The 17,478-nt window shown below is 39.8% G+C and overlaps 1 protein-coding gene across 1 annotated transcript in view; it reads right to left on the minus strand.

The window, feature by feature from the left end:
* DOCK8 (dedicator of cytokinesis 8) overlaps positions 1–17,478 on the minus strand; it is a 77,468-nt gene that overhangs the window by 41,767 nt on the left and 18,223 nt on the right. Inside the window, exons 13-18 of the mRNA XM_086479207.1 lie at positions 6,128–6,245; positions 4,907–4,977; positions 4,122–4,260; positions 2,562–2,663; positions 1,728–1,823; positions 401–635 (exon numbers count right to left, since the gene is read on the minus strand). Of these exons, the coding sequence (XP_086335333.1) occupies positions 401–635; positions 1,728–1,823; positions 2,562–2,663; positions 4,122–4,260; positions 4,907–4,977; positions 6,128–6,245 (761 nt within the window). The remainder of the gene's footprint in view (positions 1–400; positions 636–1,727; positions 1,824–2,561; positions 2,664–4,121; positions 4,261–4,906; positions 4,978–6,127; positions 6,246–17,478) is intronic.

The raw sequence follows: 17,478 nt of genomic DNA on the forward strand, positions 1-17,478 counted from the left end.
ATTTTGTCTGAAGATATTTGGGCAGAGGATATGATGCAGTCAGCAATGTCAGCTGCAGGGTAAGTGATTTTGCTGGTGTTTTCCTTGCAAAACAACTGAATTCCAAAGGAAGTTAAACCACAACTCACTTTCTGACCTGTATTTCCAGATCATGTAAACTACTACAATTTCACATGCCTCCTAACCAGAGTCTGAGAGTCTTATATGTAGGGGGAAAAGGAGAGAAGGCAGAAACTCAGTTAAACCTGATTAAATTGTGCAGTGAAACTGTGCATTGAGAAGTACAACTCTTTCTGAAGTGGACTAAATACTAAACCCAAGACTGGATATTTAGCAATCATTTCCCCCACAGGTCTAGGTTGCTTCCACTGCCACTTGAAGGCCACGCATCAGTGAATACCTGTCTGGCCAGCTATGACCATGGGCTGTACAGCCAGCTGGAAAAGTTTATCTAGTACCAAATGTAAAAACAAGACAAGAGGTTCAAGACGTGAAGAATTCAAACAGATAATGCTGAGTTTCAATTCATGTTCCAGTGTAGCCTCTGTAATCTTCTGGTCCATCAGTCGAATGGGGAATGTCACCTGACTTTCCAGAGAATGGCACAGAGTGAAGAACTTCTCCAGGTGATTGTCCTGCAAATACAGTGCACTCACAGTCAACAAAGTTGATGTAGTTCAGGCTGCTGCTAGCTATGCAAAGCCTGATTGTCCCATCTGATGGGATGAGAGAAAATATTTTCACCCTTCTGGCTTTCAGTGGTGGCTAGCCCTAGAGATCAATTTGCAAAGCAGCTGTCACAGCCTTTTGTTTGTTCCTGTTCATCTGGCTCAAATTCAGACTCTGGTTAGATCAGATTAAAAGCAGAAAAGCTAAAGCACTCACGAAAGTGATTGCTTCATTTAATGTTCCCTCTCTCTGATAAAACTCCATCATGTCATAGGTCTATATTCCCTCTGCCACCCACACCTAAGTTCCAGCTACATACAAGTTATGTGCCTTATGAGTATACCTTACTTGTATTTAAAAGGCAAGCTGCAAAGGTGTGATGGACCTGCTTCAGACAGAGGGTCCCCAGCTGTAAGGATATAGCTATCAGGGTTAACTAGAACGGGATAATGCATAGGAGACACTGTAAAGCAGCAGAAACAAAATAAAGTTGCTCTGCTTCAAACCAGTATTCCAAAAAGATGGGCAAAGTTCCAATTTCCTACCACATTTAAATGACCAGAATCGTAGAGTTCTCATTCAGCATTCGGCTTGTGTCCCCACACCACATGGCACTGATGGCTGAGCTCTCTAAGGCATTCTGTCTGTACAACCTGTCCCTAGAGGCAGAGAGGTGCTAGGTCTCTGCAGATGTGGACACATTGTTCAAACTACCCTTGCAGAACAGAAGATGCAGACTGCAGAAACTGGCACTGTGCCCTGCCAATATCTCAAACACAGCCTAAGCAGACCCTTGCTGAGCTGAGAGGACATCAGGTTGCCTATTGCTTGATGTAACTTGCTGCTGAGAATGTTCATTTGTTCACTTGTACCAACAGATTTCATTTCACCAAAGGATTTAATTCACTGAGGATATCAGGTTATTTCCATAGCTGTTAGTTGGTTCTAAACCTGTGTGGCCTTAAACGTCTCCATTTCATAAAGCCCCTAAGTCGTCCTGGACATCTGAATTCTTTCTGAAATGAAAGTACAGCTGTGTGTTGCTTCTGATGCATTACCTGAGTGTGAACAGATGAAACAGCTTGCACTTCAACATTGAAAACACCCTTGTGTCCTTCAACCCATTTAATAGGTGGTGTCTGAGATGGAACTTTCTGTGATGGAAAATAAATAACGGGGGTCATCATTCTCCTTTTAACGATCAAATAGAAAGTCTGTTTACACAGGGGTCTACAGGGTATTCACGCTATTCACTTCATTTTAGATATCGAAATTCAGTGCCATACAGCGGACCACAGCTAGGCATCTTCTTGTTCTCATAGACTAGATGGAGAGAAGTTGATGGCATTGAACAGGGAAATTTAGAGCACTTCAGCTGGATGCCTAGCACAGACAGTGCAAATATACATCTTCTCATAGGATATTTTTAAGGTTAGAAGTTCCCAGTTAAAGCACTGTCAAAGGCACTCCATGGTGACCCTCTGGACAGTTTCCTACTTGCCATATTTACTCAGAGGGCACAGTTTCCTGCTCCAATAGCAGCACCTGATTCCATTTCTCCTCCCTCTCCCACACAGCCACCAAAAAATGAGCAAATCATCCTGTAGAAGAAAGCAAATTATTGACTTGGACACCCTCTAAACAAATGTATCCCTGATTAGACAATTTACAAAGATTTGCTTGGATAACTAACTTTAAAAACCACAATATAACAATATAAAATAATAATAATAACACTAGTAACAATGAGAACTAGATTTTTCTCCAGCGCTTTCCCCCTTTAAAGTAGAAAAAGGAGGTATTGTCTATAAGCAGGCAGCAATGTTAGATGGTAAAACATGCTGTTCATCTACGTTAGGAAAATATTATCTTTTCATAATTTTCTTTGTTACCTCAGGAGAGTGAATTGAATAGTGGAAAGGCAGCTTATCCAATGCAACAGGGAGACAATAATGTCCAGTTTGAAGACGGTCATTTAATAGAATTGGCAGCCACTGAAACAAAGGAAAACACAGCAATATTCATGACTACACATGATTAGGGCTATTTATCTAATTTGTTATGTACAGTGAACAAAACAACAAATGAGATATTGACCCAAACTTCTCTGCTCTAACCCATTCAACAGTAATTTATTTGCATTTTAAATTCACTGATAGCTACTGCAGAAAAATATACAAGACTGCTTTACAAACCACCCCTTTGGAAGAAAATGAACACTGAGCTTTTCATGTGTGACATACATTTTTCTAATAAGTGCTACCAGAAGGATTTAGTAGAGTCCATGTTTTTATTTAAAAAATCACATTATGTTGAATAGACTGATCCTTGGCTTTGAAGCACATCAACAGAGTTAAATTTTTTGCTAAGGATAAACTGAACATCTTGGTCATGGTCACCACGAGGATTAAGGTCAGAATAACTCATCATAACTGTGTACTGATATTTGGACACACTTGATTTTTCTCCTACTCAAGTCAGAAAGAGGCTGTACATTTGAGTATCACAAGGCAGAATATTTTGTATTTAGGTGAACAGAAGCTTGACAATTAAGTCCTCACCTATGTCAAGCCTTGCTCCTGAACTACAAACTTATTTACTTCTTACCAATCCCATTGACATTGGTTGGACTATATGTGCCTATAAAAGAAAGCCCATTTGAAAGGATTCTCAGTACTGGGATCAAAAAACAAATAAGAAACTTCACAGCAGGAACACATTGAAAGCACTCGTCTGGCCCCACATCTCAAGTGCTGACCATAGCACTAGGACGTTTTCAAATCTGAAATATCATCATCATCTATGCTTTCCTCTTATTTTAAAATCTTTCCAGTTAAAAATAATGATTGATAAAGAAAAGTTAAAGAGAATATTCTACATATGTATTTCTTAAGCTAAAACATGCTAGTCTCAACATGAAGATGATGAATGCAAGAGAACTACATTTTACCTTCCGGATTCTTTCTGGTTTTTAATTTTGATCTGGGTAAAAGATATTTTAAAACATAAACAATATGCCATATAAAACCTAATTGAAAACAACTACATTAGTTGTTACCTTGTGTATAAACATGTTAGAGAACAGTAAATAATTGTAACTGCATATGTTTTAGGGTTTTTTTTACAATAAATAGAATCTAACAGAATTAGGTGATATGCTATAAAGCACTGCTGTGGCAAATATTTAGATGCATAATCATCTTCAGTTGCGTCAGGTGAATTCATCAACTTCAAAAACACTTAACAATGTAAAATTACAGGATGAGGATGTAACACAGCACAGGCTGCACCTGGTTTCTGTGAATTAACATTAGGACCTTCTACTGGTTTTGATGTATTACCATAACCAGAAAGGGACTATATGACAAAATTCTTGACAAGCAAAGAGTCTTTTTGTATAATGGATGTATAATTATACACGCACACACTCTTATATATCACACGGAACTTACTGAATACCCGAGAAGGGTTTCCACAGATGCTCCTTGCTTTGGCTGGCAGCTGATGTGATAGAACGTGAACAATAGATGGTGTTTCTCTGTGAGTTTTGCTGGCAGCTTAATTTTCACTTCTTCATAAAAGTCAGGGGACCTGTTTAAAAAAAATGCCAAGCACATTTACAATATGAGACCGAGCAGAAGGCAAATTTGACAGTAGGCTTTTAGATGCTACAGTTATAAAAACTGTAAAAATCCTGAAAACAGCCTCAGAGCTGAGTTGAACAAAGCACATACATACAGCTATACTTATGGACTATCTACAGCTTTTAATCAAGGAAGGCATAGATGGTATCAGCTGGAATGTTTCAGCTTTCACCTATTTCTATACTTTCAAAACCAGTCAATCTTAATTTTGTGTTTCAGCATATTTATTGTGCAAATCCTAAATCCCAAGTCTACACTCATGGTAACGAGAATGCCCCTTCAGCTCTTTTAGATCTATGATTTTATCAAAGTGAATGCTGTTACAAAGTTGTGCTGCTGCTTCCTGCTCCTGCTCCTTAACCTTCAATTAAGCTCTGAAAAGCTCCAAACAAGAAAAGCAACGGTCGCTTACACAATGGTCACTTATGTAGATGCCTGTAGCAATCCAAATTAGATATGACAAATCCACATAAAATGTGTATGTTTAAAATGGATTAGTACCAGCAATCCTTGATGAACTATGTAGGCTAAGAATTATACAAAGAGGTCATGTTTAATACTTCTCAAGTCATAAAAATAGTAACAATACTTACTTATTATGATATGTGATAGCTGTGTAGATTTCTTGCACAAATTCTGGACCTGAAGATTTCCCAAAAATTACCTACATTAAGAAGAAAAGAAAGTAACAACAGTCAGGTCTAAAGCATTTTAATTGTCATCATCTTATATAAATTTTAAGACAGTACCTGAAGGCCAAAATTGACTCTTTAATTTTATCTTTGCATGTTGACACAAATGTCTTATTACCAAGCATCTTCCCCACACACCATTCAGGGTAAAACACCAGGAAAATGGAGCAGGGGTCATTTCCAGAGCCACTGACACTCCACTGTGTAAAAGATGGTGTTACATTCACATGGCATAGCTCCAGCTCTGGAAGAAACATGGCTTGAGAAAACACTGCACTGATGCTCTGATTTCAGTTCCAGAATTGATGTGGAATAAGGCTGCAAAGTATGCACTGTGCAGTGTCAGCACACTGATAAAGGCTGGTCAGATGTCACTCGTTGCTCCAACATATTGTTGGATTAAAGTTCCTCAAAGTAGTATTTCCACTCATATTTCCACCTCTAACACATAAAATCACAAAAGATTTTATCCCAATGCCATTCTCAAACAGCCAATTACACTGTCTGAAAATTTCCCAAAAAGATCAGGCTGAAGCAGACATCTAGGTTAGAGCACTTCAAACTGAACATCTGAAGCCTGGTAAAGCTGAAGAGAGTATCTTGTAATCAGAAATGTTGAATAACCTGAACATAGACAGTGCTGCCTGCTCTGCTACTAGTGCACAGACCTGCCCTAATACACACTGTGTTTCAAACACGGAAAACTCTACCTACACTGCACGATTGTGTATCCTTCAGATCCAGGCGATGAAAATCCCAACTTCTAACTTCCAGTGTTACACCTGAGCATTCACGTACACATAGTGCATGCAGAGGAGTTACACTGGAAGATGGACTACATCATTCTTCAAAGGTCTCTGAAGCTCTGTGAATTTTACCATTAGAGTTTCCAACACGGCATTGATTTAATACAACAGGCCTCTGTTCCACTTGAGTGACAGGTCTTTCCTGTTGTAAGGACTACAGCCCTGTCTTCTGATAATGACAAACTTCACAAGTTGGGCTTCCTAAGGCCCCACTAGCAACTGTGGTGATGGGAAGTAAACAATGAGTTATCTCTTCAGAAGTTCCCCAGGAATGCATGTAACCAGAAGTCTGCTAAGAAATCTCAGCATTTACTACCGGCATTGCACAGGATGGGTCTTCACCACACATAAACTGGATCTTGATGGTAATGTTTCTTGCAGAAGCCAATCGATTAGCAAAATTCAGCCTCTGAGGGTAAACATAGAGGAGATTTCTGGAAGAAAAGGAAGAATAAAATGGGTAAATGGCAAGCATTTGCATTTCAAAATGATATGCATAAACTAGCATTTTGCTTATTCCTCTTCCTATCCCTCAATTCCACCTAGATAGTGAAAGCTTTGCCAGAACTCCATTTGAAAAGTTCACAAGAAAAAGGTAAGTTCTTGCTGTGACATGTAGAATATCCAGTGTTGAAGGATTCTCATACAGTAAGCTATGTCTTTCAGAAGGCAGTCTTCCTATCTTTTACTTTTCGAAATGTCTAATTCCACATTACAAATGAATGAATATCTTTGCTTGATGTAATGAAAAGCAGGAATCTCTCAAGAAAGCAGCTCCCTTCTCAGCTGCGAAGAATCAGATTTTGGAAGGGCTAAGGAATCACTCAGATGTGACAAAAACAAGTAAATCAGCAAACAAAACCAACAACAGAAGTTCATACATTCCTAGCTTATAGCAACAAAATGGCATGTATTTCTAGATTACACAACTCAAAAAGCAGTATCAATGAACCTGAGTAAATATAAACAAGAAATTTTGAACTATAATTCTAGAAACTGACATTTTTTAGTAATGAATATGAATAATGCTTTAAAATACAGCATTCTTTGCTTTTTACTAGCTTCTGTACATGGACGGATCATTAAACTTAAAAAGCATCTTTCATTTCTGTAGGGAATGTGGCACCATAGATGGTCTTCTCAGTTCAAAGCCCAACAATTCTGGTAGAAGAGTCAAAATGCTAACAGGAAGCTTTTTCTCCAGTGAAGTCTATGGCAAGTTTAAGAGTTCAGCTAGACCTGGATTGCACATATTCTGGCATCACGATTATGTCTATTTGATGTCTCATTTTCCCCATCTGGTATAGGATTCTCACTGTTTGTCCTCTGAGTGTAAGGAATAAGACTAGTGTCGGTGCAAGCATACTGGCTTCCAATGAGAGACAGTCAGAACTACTCATGGGCTTTCATGCTTTCTTTTTGTCTGTGATAGTCAGGAGCTACACACAAAATTGCCCTGCCCTTATCACAAATATCTCCTCAGCCATCCTCAGCTGAAAATGTGGAGCAGCTTTGGACGGTGTTGTCATAAAGTCAGACAGTCCATATTCCATTTGTTGTATCCCAACAGCTGGAAAACTGTGGTTGATTCTCCTTATTGCCATGTGTCACAACGTGACAATACCCTTCATCTACACAGTCCAAGCTACTTTGCTAACCAACAAATGCTACGTGGGCCATTGCATGCCTTGGCAAACAAACAAGCATGTAACTTGCCTTTCCCTTTGTTCAGAGTAGTACTCCTGCCTGCCACACTAATGCACTTTCTTCCTTACCTTCTCAAATGCAATTTCTGCTCTGCCAAATTCTCTCCAAGATGATATTAGGAAAAGCTAAGTGAAAGAGAGAAATATATTGGTAACCTCCACTGAATTATGCTTGGGAGAATGACGTATTAAATGAAGGGTGTTATCAATATTACATCTGCCAGAGGTGAAGAAATACATGTATTGGAGACTGCATAATCAAGTCATTGCTTCATTAATCTGCAGCCCAGCAGAAGATGTCACAAATCCATATAATGTCCCTGAGCACTGGATTTTGCATTTAGATGTGACATGAGATGAAAGATATGTAAAATCACAGAGAGCTCTCTGCTGACTACAAAACCAAGGAAGCATTATTCCAGCAAGTACTGTACCAAAGAGCTAAAGCTTGTGCCACTTATGCTCAAGCAGTTTTAGAGATCTTGCTTACATGTGTATTAAACCCATCAGCACTGAGGAAGAACAGAGGCAAATGCTGACTCTGGATATCCTGCAGAGATGAAAGTGATGACTGATTTTTTAAAGCAGGAAGGTGGGGAGATGATCAAAAAAGGTTCCTTCACACATGCATGAATTGTAGACCCATTGCTGACCACTGCATAAGTGCTTCTGTCTGCATAAGAGCATCTGTACCCTCCAAAAGCCTGAGAGGAAGCAAAGATAAGGAGCATTTCCACATGGCAGTTAGCAGGGGTTTCTGGGCAACATACAACACTGTCTTGCAAATAACAGGACAGCTAGCATGCCCATAAGGATGTGGTGAGCTCCAGGAGGCATTGTGTCTCCCTTGAGACTCTGCACTGAGCAGAAAAATTCAAACATGTCACAGCTTTTGGTCAGTGTGACTAAACTTCTCCCCTCACTCCCTCTACAGAAAGTGTAGGGCTCTACCTCCAGATACGGTCACATGTGCTTACAAAAAGCAAAAGAGCTATTCAGAGTCAGTATGGGTCTACAAGAGCCATGGCAGAGCACTCAACTTCACTGAGACCAGAGTCCCACAGGACAGCAGAGTTCTGAATAAGGCATTGTGGTGGGTTGACCCTGGCCAAAACGCCAGGTGCCCACCAAAGCCACTCTATCACTCCTCCTCCTTAACTGGACAGGGGAGAGGGAAAAAAATAACAACAGGCTTGTGGGGTTGAGATCAGGACAGGGAGATCACTCAGCATTTACTGTCACGGGCAAAACAGACTCGACTGAAGGGAAATGTAATTTATTGCCAATTAACTCAGACAGGAGTAATGAGAAATAAACCCAAATCTTAAAACACCTTCCCCCCACCCCTCCCTCCTTTCCCCGGCATAACTTTGATCCCGATTTTCCTCCCTCCTCCCCCTAGAAGCACAGGGGGGAAAACAGAGAATGGGGGTTAGGGTCAGTTTATCACACTGTTGTTTTCTGCCTCTTCTTCCTCCTCAAGGGGAGGACTCCTCACACGTTTCCCCTGCTCCAATGTGAGGTCCCTCTCACAGGAGAAAGTCCTCCATGACTTCTCCAGCGTGAGTCTTCCCACGGGTTCAGTTCTTCATGAACTGCTCCAGCGTGGGTCTCCTCCATGGGGTGCAGTCCTTCAGGAACCAACTGCTCCAGTGTGAGCCCCCCTCACGGGGTCTCTAGCAGCAAACCTGCTCCAGCGTGGGCTCCTCTCTCTCCACGGGCCACAGGTCCTGCCAGGAGCCTGCTCCGGTGCAGGCTTCCCACGGGGTCACAACTTCCTTCAGGCATCCACCTACTCCGGCGTGGGGGCCCTCCACGGGGTGTAGGCAGTCATCTGCTCCACCGCCCATGGGCTGCAGAGGGACAGCCTGCCTCACCGTGGTCTTCACCACAGGCCACAGGGGAATCGCTGCTCCGGCGCCTGGAGCATCTCCTCCCCCTCCTTCTGCACTGACCTGGGTGTCTGCAGGACGTTTCTCTCACATATTCTCACTCCTCTCACTCGCTGCAATTACTGCTGCACAACAAGGGGTTTTTTCACTCTCTTAAATACGTTATCACAGAGGCGAAAAACGCTGTCGCTGATGGGCTCGGCCTTGGCCAGCGGCGGGTCCGTCTTAAAGCCGGCTGGCATTGGCTGCATCCGACATAGGGGAAACTTCTAGCAGCTTCTCACAGAAGCCACACCTGTAACCCCCCGGCTACCAAAACCTTGCCACGCAGACCCGTTACAGGCATGGATCCAGGAAGCTTCTCTGGGTTGGAGACTAACCCAGCAGCGGGATGGTAAGACAAGAGGCTATTTCAGGATCAGTTACTTGCTGGGAAAGCTAATGGTCCACTAGCCTGACACAGGACACCATGCAGTAATTCTCATTCGAATTTGCTGACCTTCCTACACTTTCATGGGACTTAGCAGCAGTGATTTTATCAATTCCCATGGCCAAAGCAACGCAGACGTATCTTCTGCCAAAATAAAATCTATGCAGAGTTTCAGGTCTGTGAGCCTTCTCATTGGATATTCCTGTTTGTAATTATTGGTTGTGCATATCTGCAACATAATGAAATCTTTCTCCTTGCTAAACTACACAACATGTGAGGTGTCAACAAGTGCATCTCAAAATGAGTATTAGACATGTTCGTTGTAGACTGTGATTACAACACCATACACAGCAAAAGCAAATATATGTGCAAATAGTCACTATTGATAGAAACCACAAATGTTCTACAGGTGAACAGTGACTGATAAGATATCATTGCCATTTAATACTTATGGCACTGGAAACAAAAACTGATACACACATTAGTTATAATTTCCAGAACCTTTGTTGATTCCTCTACACTTTTGTTGGGCAGGGAATCTTCAGAAAAAATTGTTGAAAATTATAATGTAAATCACAAACACTTTACCAAACATGGAAACCTGTTCTAGTCAACCACTGATTAGAACAAATGGCACAATGATGGAACTTCAACGTGTCACGTTCAAGAGGATGTACATGTGTCATATATTCTGTATCTTAGTATGGATAATTTGGATAATAGTTTGAATGATTTTTCTCATGTTGCTAAAATTAGGAATGAACTAAAGATTCAGTGGTCAGATTCTCATTAAGTTCAGGCTGAGAGTGACTGTCACTGCATTCTGTCCATTAGTATTGGTGTGAAAACCTGAATAAATTTTCTATTAAAGTTTTAGTCAACACAAAAAAAAAATGTTGCCAGAGGAACGTAGTTGAAGGCTGACTCAAAACATCAGATTTCTGCAGCTTCAAATCACAAAATTACAACAAGAAAATAGATATTTCTAAACCTAAATGTCACCTAGAGCTTAGAGTCAAGTCAGACTAAAATTTTAATGTCCTTCTCTCCAGGACTCATAGTTATTCACTATACACCATTGAACTGACCTACCATTACTTCAAATAACAAATATTGCAAACAAGTAATCAATGACATAATGCTTTTGAAAACCAAAACCAAAGGCAAATATCTGAGATTTTGCGAATCATGAAAATCACCAACAAAGTAATTTCTTATCTATCATACTGATTTTCTAGTATGCAAATAAATGTAGGGAACTTTTTGAGGTTACTCTTAAAATGATTTTAAGCTTTTCAAATATGAAAATCAAAGGAATTATACCACCCTCTGATGTCTCTGTCCTCCATGTTTTGCTGTCCTTTACCAAACTAAACCCACCATTCCACTGATAATACCCTCACTTCCCCTGCTGGTTCCAGTATTATTGAATCCTGAGTTGGCAGTTTTCTTAACATGGATAAATGAGCGGATATCCTCCAAGTATCAACTATGGCATCATCAATGTAATAACAAGATGGTAGGTCACACATAAGGCATTATCCAGTTGCCTGAATGAAGTATGAAAAGCTGAAAAAAGGAAGACAGTAACTATACCATAGAGCTGTATTTTGTACATAATTTTTCATCCCAGAACCTATGATTCCTCCAGCTGTGTAAACAGAGGTAAACCTCTATCCCAAAATTATAATTGAATACAAATTAATCAAAGAGTAAAATTTCTGACACAATAGATTTTACAAATAATAGCGAACCTATCTGAAATATGGTGGTACAGCTGAGAATTGTGGCGAGATAAGTTTTTCCTGATATATTTAATTAATAAATGACCCAGCGAAGGACCGTTAATAAATACAATAGCATACCGTATCTTCCCAAAATATTGGTAACATGCCCCCTGAAGTAACATGTGTCAGACAATGTGAGGCAATATTTCATATTTACCAGCATCTTCTTGTTGCAATTCTAAAATTTCAGCTGAAAATGCCTAAATAGGATTCAGGAGCACGCAGGATCTCTGCAGCTAGAAGTCCACAGGTGGAACTTGGATTTGCTTTAGTTGTCTCGCTGACACATTTACACACTCCCCTATCCTGACCTGGGAGACCGGAAGCTATACTGACAACTGCCCTTCCGTTGAGTGATGCCTCTTCTCCAAACTGTGCACCTCAAAAGTTTATCAAGCAAGAGGGAAAAAATCCAGTTAGAAAACCTATGTCCTCTAAGTGCCCTCCAGATATAAACTAAAGAAGTTACTTGTTTTTACCAAAAAGGAAGCCACCTACTACTACCACTGATCCACCACTATTAACAATTCTTGGATGATGTTACTGGAGAATTTTCATTCCAGTGAAAAGCAGACAAATGGTTCGAAGGAGAAAGCACAGTGTTCTGAGGTTAGCAAAATGATCTGCAGGCTTGGAAAGGAATGTTTTGGTTCTAAAAGTCCTGGTTGTGAGCTTTTTACAAAAGGACAATATTCAGTACCCTACTACCTAACAAGGGGCAATATCAGCGATCACCGTAGCTTCATTTTTCTGAAGACATTTATGCAAGACCAAAGCATAAGCCACTGCCTTCTGGAGTGGAGCTGTGGCAAAATCAAATCAGTGAAGAAGATGCTTTCATTCACAACCATCTGGAAATGTAGGCCCCACACACTACTCATGTCTTTTGTGTTTTCAGTTACAGCTTTTCTTGAGAGGAAGGTGAGCATTCAGTGTTGCACCGACTGTTAATGATAATGATTAAAAAGCAATTCAATTTTTCTGGGAAGCCATTGTGCTAGATAATGAAGTGTTTTTACGTCTACATCCTAAAGGAAGAAGCAGTAGTGATACCCTTTACAAGACAGGGAAAAAGAAGTGGGAAAAAATGGCTTCAAGTTTGGGGAATTAAACCACAACAAAAATGCCCAGCATTGTTTGAACATAGTGTATAAACATTAGTCTAAACCTGCTAACATTCCTGTATGGTAGGTATCTTGCTGTGGTTGTGAATGTGCAGTTGGAGAATATGAGAAACAATCAATAAGCCAAGGCTTTGCAGAAAGTCAGTGGTAGAACTGGAACTGGATTTAAGAACTTCCATTCGGTCCCACATTCCTTGTACTTTAGAAAGTTGATTGAACTAACACACCTACATGTTAATTTCAGCCTTTAATTCCTACAGGTCTCTGGAAGACTCACTTCAGCTTCTTGCAAAAGAGAAGACCACTATCTTACTTGGTATACATTATAAATGCTTCGCATTTACTTTCTGTTGTTTTAAAAGCTTTCCTTAACAGGATTTTTCTTGCTGTCACCGCTCTTTTGTTTCCACACAGCAGATCCAAGAACAAACCAAAGAACAAACCAATACTGAAGCCAAAGAACAAGGGCATCAAAAATAAAACATCAGATTTGTTTGAAAGGGAAAACACAGTATTTATCAGTATATGATACATTTTAAATAGTAGAAAAGTACTCAGCAGAATGTGAAAGCAGATATTACACTAATGATTTTCACACAGAGAGCTAGCACCTATTCAAGACACCAAATTGTCAAGATTTTTTAAAATGCTGTTGTTGCTTTTTGAATTATACTTGCTTAAGAGTCTGCTGAAAATAGTTTGCAAGAATCTAATGTATGATATCAAATTACAATTAACTGAAATATTTTGAGGAACCCAAAAACCCCCTCTAATTAAATTACTTGCATTTGGTATATTTTTTAAAAGAACAATTACGTATTTCTTTAAAAGCTTTGGTTTCATCTGGAACTTTAGACAAATCCATATTTTATTCAGTCTCTGCTCAGTGACTACACAGAAATCACCATGCCATGCTGGTGCATTTTTCTCTCTGTATTATATAATGAATGAATTTTGTTATAAGGAGTCAGGTATAGTACCTCATCTCAAAAAACTGTGACAAGCTGCCTATGGGAGAGGGGCATCCACTCCCAGAATCCTCTTTGTGACGTTTTTGTTTTCATTGTTTCAGCTTTGTTATGCAGTACTTGACAAAGTTATTTTTAACTGAGTAAAATGCAAAGAAAAATTAGGAAACCTTCCATGAAACCTCCTACTGTTGAGATAGCATAATAGATGCTCAGGAAAGACTACAGAGCTTGGAAAACAGCAGCCAGCTATTTGTGTTGGGATGAAGTCATGTGTACTAAGGAGCAGAATAAATCAGGACACACCCACATCTCTCTCTGAAACTGTAGTACTAGCTTAAGCTGTTTCCTGCACTTGTGCCCAACAGTGCTACACTATTCTCCACCTTGTTTACTCTGAAAAAGAAGTTAGAAGTGCTAGCATCTCTAACCAGCACAAAATTAGAGCAACAGCCCTGGAGAAGACGTGCAGGGGTACCGTGCTCACTCCAGATCCCATAAGCAGAGAGGCAGAAAGGAGTAGGTAGCGCTGTGATGTCAGTAGGGAATAACAGACCATTATACACCAATAGGCTTTCCTTGCTCAAAACTAGTCAAGCATGGAGTAGGATGATTACCAGAAAAGCAGAAGGGCTCCAGCTCACACTGCAGACTACAGCGAGTCTGAGCACACTGCCAAGCTGTTTGCAATTAAATGAAACAAAACAGCAAAGGAAAGGTTTCCCCACCATCACTCCTCAAAAATCCCCTAAGCATTAGGCACTTCCCCTATCAGACAGGACTTCTGGTGCTTGGTTAAGCTGAGCTACTGCTGAAGTGATGGGACAAATCCCTCTTCTTCAGCATCAACATTTCATAGTGGCAGTAAGCAGCATCATTTTCATTTATATTTAATGAGAAAATAAAATTATAAACTTTAAATTATATGATTTTTTTCTACTAAAAATAGAATAGTATTGAAAGAAATAAATCTTGGAGTGTTTTGACATTTTTGGAAAACTATTTTTATTAAAGAAATGGAGGTACATAAAAAAAAGAGGTGCTCGGTTTCACAGTGCACTAAGAAAGTGGACTGGCTGATGCCTCTAGCATAAGTCAGAAATAGCATCATTCAAAATAATGGCATTACACCAGTATTAAAACTAGCAACAGCTAAGTTCAGAGACGATAACAGAAGACTCTGCTTCTCCTGTTACAGAGGAAAAAGCTTTTAGAAAAAAAGAAGACTTTTTCCTCTGTAATATCTTACATTGGCCAAAAAAACTCACCAAGTAAACAAAATCTTTGCATTTCTGTAAAACATTCAGGAGAAAAACTGAAGCCAGATGTTTCATTAGCATTTGTCTGGACATATGCAGAGGTATAATTATGCCAGTAAGAGCTTACCAGCCTGTATTTTTGTAAGTTTTCATTTATTTGTTATTCAAGTACATTTCTGTATGTAACCATCTCCTACATTCTTGGTAACGTTAACAGGAAACAGGCAATTATTTTCTCCATTATTCATTCCTTTAATATCTAAATCTATAGCACTGGTAAAAAAAATGCCACAAATTGGTTTGCAAACTTGTAATCAAAAATTAGGAAACACTCACCCATAACGCACTAGCAGGCCATGACACTCAGTTATGACTAAATGCTAGCACATTGCTTAATTAAGACAGGATGGTTCTACTTTTCAGATTAGAGGAGTGGGAATACAATAACATGAAACACTTAATATCTGGCTCTATTCAAATTCAGAGTTACTTTGCATAGGTTAGTTTAATCTGAGTCTCAAAACAATATCCACCATGCAGAGAACTAAGCAAGGAGAACTGTGTGACATAAATTAAGCTGAGGGAACCGGGGCTGTTTAGTCTGGAGAAGAGGAGGCTGAGAGGAGACCTTATCACTTTCTACAACTACCTGAAAGGAGGTTGAATTGAAGTGGGTGTTGGTCTCTTTTCCCAAGTAACGAGCAATAGGACAAGTGGAAATGGCCTCAACTTGTGTCAGGGGAGGTTTAGATTTGATATAGGAAAAATACCTTAACTGGAAGGGCTATCAAGCATTGGAACAGGCTGCCCAGGGAAGAGGTTGAGTCACCATTCCTGAAGGTATTTAAAAGATGTGCAGATGTGGCATTTGGAGACATGCTTTAGTAGTGGACTCAGCAGTGTTAGGTCCATGGTTGGATTTGATGATCTTAAAATGTCTTTTCCAACCTAAACAATTCTATGATTCTAAACACATTGGCCTACATTCCCTAACTACACTTTTGCTCATCAAACAGAGCACTGGCACGACTGCGAGGCAAAAGCATCCAAACGTGGCTAGGTGATTCTGGCTTGTAGGAAAAGGAGGTGTTTCCAATGGCACTGCACAAACACAAGTGTTACTTCCTGGACGCCACCAAGTTCCAGACTGCTGTTCCATGGTCTTTGCGAAGCTACCTTGTCTGACTTCCTGGAGAACTATTGCTGGAGTTCATTAACAGTTTCAGCTGGCAACTCCCCTTTCTCACTCCGAACATGTTCGCTGTCACAAGGCAGTTGAAACATGATCTAGTATTTCTGCATTTTTTTTACCATTTCTCCAGTATATCCAACTAACTGTCTTTAGTGTTTTATTTGTGTATTAACTGATTGAATGTCCAGCTTACAGCATAACACTACTTATGACCTATCAGTTGCATCATCACCATTGATTCACTAATTGAGGTAAATATTAATGAAGTCAATTATTCTTTAGAGATATTTTCTTCATCATTACAAGTTAGGCTGGATAGACCCTACTTTGTTTTGTCACCATGACTTTTACTTACCATGAAAATCAAAACAGAGCCCCAAAAGCCTGATGAGATTAAGCATGCTGGGTATGAACTGTTGCTCAAAGAGTGTAACTGTTGAGCTATAGGAAGCATTTCTTCTAACGTGGGTGTATGTATTCAATACAGACACTCTAGCAACTGAAGGACAGTGTGGAGACACTCAAACTTGCTTCAGTAGATGCACAAATTAATTTTCAGCATGGTGGCTTTGATATTCAAGATGTCTGGCTGTTCTTGGTAAGAATTAAAGAGAGAATATCATCAACTCTCTTTCTAGCTCCGATGGGGCAACACAGCGGTTGCTAATGCTTTTCATTTTCAAAAGCAGACCTTTAGACACTACAAGGCTGCACACTGGAGTAGACACATGCTACTCCTTATTGGGGCCAGACAATGAATAAAAAGTTAAAATTCTATCTTACATTTTAATTTTTAAAAAAAAGGCATCATTACTCAAGTTCATTTACATTTGCACTTTCAATTGTACAAAAACTACTTCCCCTATAGAAATGTCTGCATAAAACCCCCCAAAACTGCAAAAAAACAAAAGATAGAAAAAAAAAAAAGACATTCACTTCTATCTTTGATACACAGAGAAGACAGAAGTACCGTAACACCCTGTATTTTAGCATTCTGGTGCCAAGAGCATAAAGAAACTGCCCTCAGGAGTTCACGGCACGGCCCAGGAATAACTCCTCCAAAACTTCTAATGAGGCTCTATCCAAACACGCTTACTTATTTCCCTTCTGACACCATATGGCAAGTCATTATCATAAGATAAGATGCCACTTCCTCTTTTTGCTTTCGTTAAAAGTTGAGACCCAAATCCAGGTGTCACCAACAGCCCCACTAGTACTGCAGTTTCCTGTGAAGGTGTGGAGCATCTACCCAGGATAAATCAGTCTGCAGCCTTGCAGTTCTGAGTTGCACTGAACCACAAGTCTTGCC

Source organism: Leptosomus discolor, chromosome Z (genome assembly GCF_034619465.1).
Source record: "Leptosomus discolor isolate bLepDis1 chromosome Z, bLepDis1.hap2, whole genome shotgun sequence".
Taxonomy (NCBI): Eukaryota; Metazoa; Chordata; class Aves; order Leptosomiformes; family Leptosomidae; genus Leptosomus; species Leptosomus discolor.